At 39.2% G+C, this 8,351-nt stretch overlaps 1 protein-coding gene across 1 annotated transcript; it reads left to right on the top strand.

Annotated features, from left to right (window-relative positions):
* Nucleotides 1-4,154: 4,154 nt before the first annotated feature.
* LOC122045722 (probable mediator of RNA polymerase II transcription subunit 26c) lies at nucleotides 4,155-7,969 on the top strand. Its single transcript, XM_042606068.1, has 10 exons — nucleotides 4,155-4,873; nucleotides 4,964-5,032; nucleotides 5,131-5,213; nucleotides 5,311-5,384; nucleotides 5,505-5,560; nucleotides 5,664-5,697; nucleotides 5,782-5,909; nucleotides 5,994-6,087; nucleotides 6,175-6,283; nucleotides 7,638-7,969. Exons 1-9 carry the CDS (start codon nucleotides 4,439-4,441, stop codon nucleotides 6,270-6,272), a joined length of 1,071 nt encoding a protein of 356 aa, XP_042462002.1. The 5' UTR covers nucleotides 4,155-4,438; the 3' UTR covers nucleotides 6,273-6,283; nucleotides 7,638-7,969.
* Nucleotides 7,970-8,351: the final 382 nt, after the last annotated feature.

Here is an 8,351-nt window from a genome sequence, read left to right on the forward strand (position 1 = left end):
AATTGGTAAACTCTCTTGAGTGGAGTAGGTGAGGATGTGTTCCCCGATGAGGGAACAGTAAGCGTCAGTTCTACCTAAGATTTCCAGATAGAAATCCAAAGTCAAAACCGGATAGTCCGGTGACTGTCAAATATTTATCTTAATCTTATTTTATTGTGTTTAACTCTGTTTTGCAGGATATGTTTTGTATTTTGGACTAACACATCTTGCAGGGAGTGAAAAAGATGTAAAGCCTCGGATGAACAGTACCTGAGGCACCCTCCATGGAGTTTGGAGGTGCCTTGAGTGCACTAGTCGAAGACCTCCACGCAGCAGGGCAGAGGGTGCCCTCCATGGAGCTTGAAGGCACCCTGGACACTGGGCAGAGGGCGCCCTCCATGGAGATTGGAGGCACCCTCAGGTGGATAAACAGCGAGAGACGCGGGGCTTATCAACGCTGCAGATTTGGCGGGGTTGGAGGCGCCCTCAACAGGCTATATAAGCTTATCTTGACCAGATGCTTCTATACAATAGTTTTCAATGATTCTTCAACTACACACTACTAACAAAACAATCCGGCAAAATCATAACGCTACTCCGACAACCACAAGCTTGACTTTCTCCATTCTTGAGTTGTTGGTATACTTTTATTTATTGCATTTAAGTTGTAATACTCCTTTTGTAATATTTTCGAATTGATAGTGAATTGCCCAAAGTAAACACTCAATGAGTATGGGCCTTGGAGTAGGAGTCGCCATAGGCTCCAAACCAAGTAATTCCTTGGTATGCTCGTGTGTTGTTTCTTTTATTCCACTGCGTAACGTTTACTCCGATCGATTGTTTTAAAACGACGTGAAAGATACGAGCACTATTCACCCCCCACCCCCACCCCTCTTGCGCTTTCGATCCTACACCAAGCACATAGGATTAAAATATTTTGGCTTTAAAGAAGAAGTTTAGAAACATAGAGTGTATATTGATTATATTAGAACAGATCTCATGATTGCAAATTTATTAACTAAAGGTTTATAACAAAAAATATTTAAGGAACATGTACATCATATGAGTCTTGGTTGTCCTTTTAAATGATTTACTAAGTTGACACTCTGAGCTCACTTATGTGCTTTTGATATACATTTTCTAGTTATGGTGTACACATTACTATGTTATAACATGAATTGCCTAGAAATATTATTGTGTACCATTATGAAATTATATATTCATTTATATACCTAGTTAATAGGATACTGATATTTGTGGTATATAGAAGGAAGTATATTATATAATGTATAATCCACACATTTCGTATCCTATTATAATGTCTTCAAATAATGAATTTTCTTTTTATGCTTAAAGTTATAATGCAAAATACTTATGTTTTAAGTTTTAATTTTCTCCAATTTTTAGGTCAAGTGGGAGAATGTTAGATAATGTTGGTATAGTTAACCCTAATAGTCAAACTTAAATTTTGATAAATGACAGATTGATTAAAGTTTGATGTTGTGTTATCTAACCTTGTTATCAAGTGTGCAAGAATTGACGGGTCCAGAGGACCTGACACTAGGCTGAAGTCAAGTTAGGTTTGAGGACCTGATAACTAGCACGAAGTCTAGATAGGTCAAGGAGTGATCCGATATCTGGCGGGAAGTCCGGTTAGGTTTGTGGACCTGACAGCTAGCCGAAGTGTAGTTGAGTCTGCAGACCTGACAATTGATGGGGAGACCTGGTGAGTTAAGAGACAAGTCAATTAACTGCAAGCGGTAAGTGAGGTAAGTCACTGGAGGAGAGTGATCCAGTGATGACGAGTCTCGGTGGAGCTATAAGCGCTGGTCCAGTTTAAGTCCATTTTAGAAACCTAAACTGAGACCATGATTAAATCTTAGTTTTGGGAAGACAAGATATAATTAATAATATTTTTATAAATGTGCTAACCTTATTTTGTAGAGTATTTTGATGTTTGGACTAACATATTTTACAAGAGCTGAAATACACAAAGAATAACTCGAGTGAACAATGCTCAAGACGCCTCCTGTGCTATTGGAGGCGGCTCGAATGCCTTGGCCAAAGACCCCATGCAGAAAGGTGCGAAGGCGCCTCCTATGTGGTTGGAGGTGCCTTGGAGATTGGCATAGAGGCAGCTCGGAGTGTCTAGAAGGTGCCCTTCAATGGATAGAAACCACAGTTTGCGGGGTTTATCGAGTCCGAAATTGAGGGGATAACTCTTGCAGTTACAGGTGCCTTGGACAAGGCTAGAGGCGCCCTCAACACTACTTAAAAGGCCTATTCGACCAACAACAAGAAGACAATCCCTGATATGCGCTCCTATGACTATTCTGCTACTCCAGCTTCATTGTATTGCTTCATTTGAAGCCTCAATGATGCAAGAACGACGCGCCACTACGTGCTCAAATGGGCCTAGACTTTGGTAACGTATAGTTGTTGCTTACTATTATTCTTATTTTCTTTATTGCACTTCTTATTCTAAAGTTGGTAGTTTTTGTTACCAATTGATATTTTGTAAAGAAACGATTGATTAGTGAATTACCCATTGAAAAAATCTAAAGGATCTAAGTTTTAGAATAGGAGTCGTCGAACGCTCCGAACTAAGTAAAACTGAACGTATGTTGTTTTCTTACATAGTTTGTTTTATCTCATTGCTCACTTTACTTTTATAAAATTGAAAAAAAAATATTTTTAAAATCATATAATTCATTCCCCTCCCCTTTTACATACTCACCGATTCTAATACGTGATTGACCTTAAAATTAAAAGAAAGGAAATTAAAATAAAAGTAACTTAATGCAATTTAGGTTACTAATCAAATATAACTCAACTATATATAATAATTATTATTATTTGTAACGGATATAAATAATAATAATTTATTATAATTCATGCATGATGGATGCACGACAAATAAAGATGTTATACATATATTTATCCTCTTTCTGTCTATAAATAAAGCATAATAATGTCCCTCATATGATGAATTGTGTGCTTTCATAAAGAAAGGAAAAAAGAGAAAAATAATATAGCAAAATAATTGCATTACAACGATTTCTTTATCAAACTTTGGTATGTAAAATATATAGATTTCAAGGTCTGTTTCATATAATAAATATAATTAATAACTTGTCCGGGAGCTGTAATAAAACATAGGGCTGATAAAAAGTAGGATGAACTTTTAGGTAATAAAACATGACATCAACCTCATAAATGGGAGGAATGTATTCCCTAAGGGAATAAATCCTAGAAAATTTGAATATTACTTTTGTATGATAATTCTATTACTCAGAACCAACCCGATTATACCTTAAAACAAAAGAGCAATCTTTCTAATACGACAAGAAGGACTGAGATAACACCTCCTTAATTTGTAAGAATGGGCGTGGAATGAAGTTGGAGGGGATCCGTATAATATGACATCATATTTAAAAAAATATTAAAAAGGATGCTCTATTTTATTTTTTTCCTACATAATATTCAATTTCATTAGACTAATTCATAGTTTTAGCAAATTAGTTTAAATTATTCTAGTATTAGCTAAATTGGTCTAAATTGGTTAAAATTATTTTATTATTAGTTAAAATTACTATAACGGTATTGTAACAATTTTAATTTATATTAACATAGTTTAATGTTATGATAATTTTAATCAAAATAACTATAATATAGAGTACTTGTTGTAAGGCTTGGGTTAAGCAGGAAAAATTCATTTCGATTAGACCGGCTCAAATCCGACCTAAGCATCGGATCAACTGAACCCGGCTCACTGTCTGCATCCTCGGGACGCGTCACACCACGTGATCGCAACATCGCCATGTCTCCTACCCCGCCGTCATCTCTAACTAATAGAAAACGATTGCAAAGTGATCCAATTGGCTACCGTCCAATGGGTCCACGTATTTTCACCAATCACATGCCAGGTAGAAAACTCAAGCAAATTTCCGTATTTACGTTCGTAACTATGAACCCATCTTGTCGCCCAAACACAAACGACGGTATGACAATAGAATTCCGTATTGTGCTGTTCTATCGACCTTCACCCCCACCTGCCATGTGATTGGTTCGTGAGAGGGCCCCGGTTCGGGGCCCAATCTAGGCCCGCGGATACCTCCAATCGCGTGGAGGTTGGTGGGACGAACGTGGCATTAATTCCTGTTCATTGTTTACGAGAAAAGAGTAGCCAGCTGCAAATACGCAGCCGAGAATTAGAGGCTCTCGAACTTCCTCGCCCTGCTGCTGCTCGACGTCGAATCCACCTATCGCTTCAGCCCAATCGCGATTCGCGTGCGATTTCCACTAGATTTGGGACGATTCGCTCCCCGAGGGATGGGAATCGGCGGGCGGCTCGTCTGCCCGATGCTGTTGATTCGTGAATAGGTGTGAAAACGACGGATTGGTGAAGCTGTAGGGAGGAGTTGGGAATCGAATTGAGGCGCGGAATCGTCCTGTGGGGATGGAGACGGACGACCTGCGGAGGCTGATGCGCGGCGCCGGCGTGGATCTGTGGTCCTTGATCGACGCCGCCATCTCCGTCGCGGCGGCGGAGCACGGGGAGGAGCTGCGCTCGAGGAGAGATGGGATCGTGCAGCGGCTCTACTCCGCCGATGGGCGGTGCGGGAACTGCGGCTCCTCCGGCGGCCGCAGCGACAGCCCCGTGGCGCTGAAAAGGGAGGAGGCGAGGGGGAGAAGTAGTCCGTGGGAGAAGAGGATAGGAGCCGGGGAGGGGACGTCCCCCACGCCGTCTCCAGATTCTATGAATAACGCCGTGGAGGTGGACGAGAAGGAGGAGGAGCAAGAGGAAGATGCTCCTAGGAGTTATAGTCATTCGATCGAGGAAGAAAAGAGGAAAATCTTGGCCATCAAACAGTTTTTGGATGATACCGATCAGGTATGCTTCCCTTCCTGACTTCGGAATTTCGATCTATGAATCGGTTCTTTCTAAATTTTCTTGTGATTAACTGTTTGGTTGCCGGAACAGCCGGAGGATTCTTTGGTTAGCTTGCTGCAGAATCTAGCTGACATGGATATCACATTCAAAACTCTCAAAGTGGCGCATTTGTTCCAAAAATATTTCTTTTTGATGAAGTTTACTTCATTCTCCCAAGACAATTCGACACAAAGTCATCAGTTCTTATTTCTTCACAGGAAACGGACATCGGAAGGCATGTGAATAATCACCGGAAGCATCCTTCCAATGAAGTCCGGCAACTGGTGAAGCAACTTGTTAGGTGATGCTATAATCAACATTAATAAGAGAAAAGAAATAGTTTTTTTTTGGTATTAAAATAGAGGCATCGGATTCTCATCTTTGATTTTAAATCACAGGAAGTGGAAAGATCTTGTGGACGAGTGGGCGAAATCCAATTCCACAAACGACACTGCTTCGCCAGCAATTATCTGTAAACTTTTAGTCCTAGTCAAAATCAATCAAGAATAATGGGAAATAAAGTGAAAAAAGAATTCTCTTAGTTCATATGATTATCTCAATGTATCTAATTACTAAATTATGTGGATCGCAGCCAATGGAGACTCTCCGCAGCAGATACATGGAAGGAACTCTCAAAATGGCAACCAAGTATTAAGCATCCTGTTTCTTCTCACCAATCCCTAATCGTCTTCGTTTCTCTACTTATTTTGTTGGAATTGGTTGGTAAACTTTTGTTATATACCGATTTCAGATTCCAGAGTTTGGAAATTCACCTAATTCAAATGGTTAGTGTTGCAAAAAGAAAAGAAGTTTTTTCCTCTTTTCTTTGAGAAAATTCTTATTGTATGATCATCAAATATGGTTTGAAGCTGTTGGCTACTTGAACACGGAGGGCTACAGCTCAGAACCGATAGAGACAAAGGCGAAAAAACCAGCCCAAAATCCAGCAAGATACAATGGCAGTTCCACCCGGCCACTATCCTCTGCTTCTCTAGCCGTAAAGAGATTAGCTTTTTGTCATCCCATTTTAATTCTCAGACAAGATTGTTCCCTGTAACCATGTCATTTTAATTTCTAACAGAAGGCGAAGGAACAGAGGGACAACTCCCCGGACGCTGAGAAGCTTGCTTTTGCCAGAAAAAGACTCCATGAGAACTATCTTGAAGCACAGAATGGTACTACTTTTCTTCCTCATTTCTTCTTCTTCTTCTTCTTTTGCTTTGATGCCAAATGTCTTTTTTGTTGTTTAATTTGGTTGGTAGCCAAAAAGCAACGAACGATTCAGGTGATGGACATCCACGAGATACCAAAGCCCAAGAATTCCTTCGTCCGAAAAGGCGTCTTCCATGGGAAGCACTGAGGAGCATCACTGTAACACACTACAACTTCTAGCCGTGTATTTGTTGTAGACTTGGTTTCTTATTTTCTTGAGTCTTCTCATTTCTGAACTGCCAACTACTCAATTAGTCTTCTTCAAGCTTTTTTTCCCCCCATAGAGCACCCTAAAATGGTTGCATTGCTTTTCTCCAAAGAAGGCACAGCTTTTTCCATGATAGAAATCATAATTTCTTATCCTTAGATATTTTGGAATCAAAAAGGTTGCACAATGGGTTGGGAATGTAGAGTTGCACCTCTGTGGCGTGGCCTTTAAGGGTTTGTCCATGTAGTTCCTCTAATGTTTAGTGGTTGCAGCTGCGGTAGAATCTTTGGTGTTGTTGAGAGGCTGTAGTGGTTTACAAACACAAAAGTGGGTTGCACTGTCGACTCTTATCATGTTGAAGTGAAGGTTTGATCCAATGGTGTTGTCAGTTCATATATAAGCCACTTGAAGAGTAATTACTGTTATTTGTATTCTCTGAACATTTGGTAGTCATTGTGAATTCCACCCAAATTTTGGAATAGCAGATAAATCTGTTATTACTTAGTTTAGTTTAATGGAATAATGTCCTTTGGTTCAGAGCTGAATTGGTTATCTGAATCCTTCCAACTGTATTTGGTATTAGCAACTAGGAAAGAAAGGACAGGAGCAACTCAGTGCTCATTTCGTTTAGATCAATTCTTAGCATTTATTGTATCTAAAGAAACTGTTCTTATAAATTGTTTTGTTCTAGATGTGAAGTATCTTTGCAATGTTTGTAGTTTCTGCAAAACCTTGAGAAGACATGCCTCTTTACACCCTTAAAAATCACTATCAGTATTTAGTGTCTTATACTTACAAGCTACTTGACAATTTCATTGAAAGACTGATCAAACTAGTTAAGTATGAAAAAATGACAATAGGTAGAGTAAAAGGTCTATAGTTCTCAAGGCTCCTAATTGTGTACGTGACCAAGATGTGTATGGGTAGGTCATACAGTTCCTGACAAAGTTGTGACAGTAGACCTGATGCAAATTCAAACCAGAGTTTTTTTGTAAATTTTATTTTGTCTTGGTAGTCATAACAAATTGTTTTAACTTAAATCCTATTAGGTGAATAAGTTATTTAGAGATCAGATGTTTTGTTTCCAAATGTTTTTTTAACTTCTTTGGTAAATTTTAATCAAGTCTTTCAACTGTTCATCTAATCCTATGCTTACAAAAACAACAATTGCTTGCTTCTGAATGCTTACAAAAACAACAATTGCTTGCTTCTGAAGTTCAATTACATTAAACTCCTAAATAGATTGCAAACAGTGTTGATGCATAAATTGACATGGCCCACGTCTCATGCTCCTGATGTTTACAGGTTGGTAGCTAACAATAACTGGAAGAAGGCGAAATGTCACTCTCTGAAGCCCACCAAGTTCTTGTTCTTGCCAAACCAAAAGGTCAAAAAAGCCAGCAAAGGTTGATCACCATTGCTCAACTTGTGTCTCTTCTGCAGTAATACGTCAGCCTTCTGGTTATTTAATCCAAGGGTTTTTGCAAGGGTCCAAACACAGGGGAAGACTTCTTATCCTTGTCTCCCACTTGGTGAAAGTGGAACTTTACATCTTATCTAACTACGACATCACATTTATCTTATAGTTGCTTTAATTCCAAACAGGACTAGCTGATTCAGTTGGACCAGAAATGAGCAATAATCAGTCCAACAAGTTAAACAAGTTAAATAAGGTGGCGTTTGATTTTAGGGTTTAGGAATGAGGGAATGAAATAATAGAAATATAAAATGTTTAGTTAATGAGTTTGAGAATAATAATTTTGGAATCATTCCTAAATAATTGGATAACATCTAAGGACAGTGGTAGGTTTAGAATTCGTTCTCATCTTTTAAGCGTATTTTCTTGTTTGCCGCTCATTTCTGTCCTAGCAAATAAGGCATGGCAGACAATAGGGCATGCCTCTGCCATGCCGTTGTTGCACATGTTGTAGAGGCAGAGGTAAAGGTAGGGGAGGATGACGATTGACGCCGGTCAGTCTGAGCAAGCGCAAAACACCCACTTTGTCTTGAGTTGCCTAT

This window comes from Zingiber officinale, chromosome 2B (genome assembly GCF_018446385.1).
Source record: "Zingiber officinale cultivar Zhangliang chromosome 2B, Zo_v1.1, whole genome shotgun sequence".
NCBI classification, from domain to species: Eukaryota; Viridiplantae; Streptophyta; class Magnoliopsida; order Zingiberales; family Zingiberaceae; genus Zingiber; species Zingiber officinale.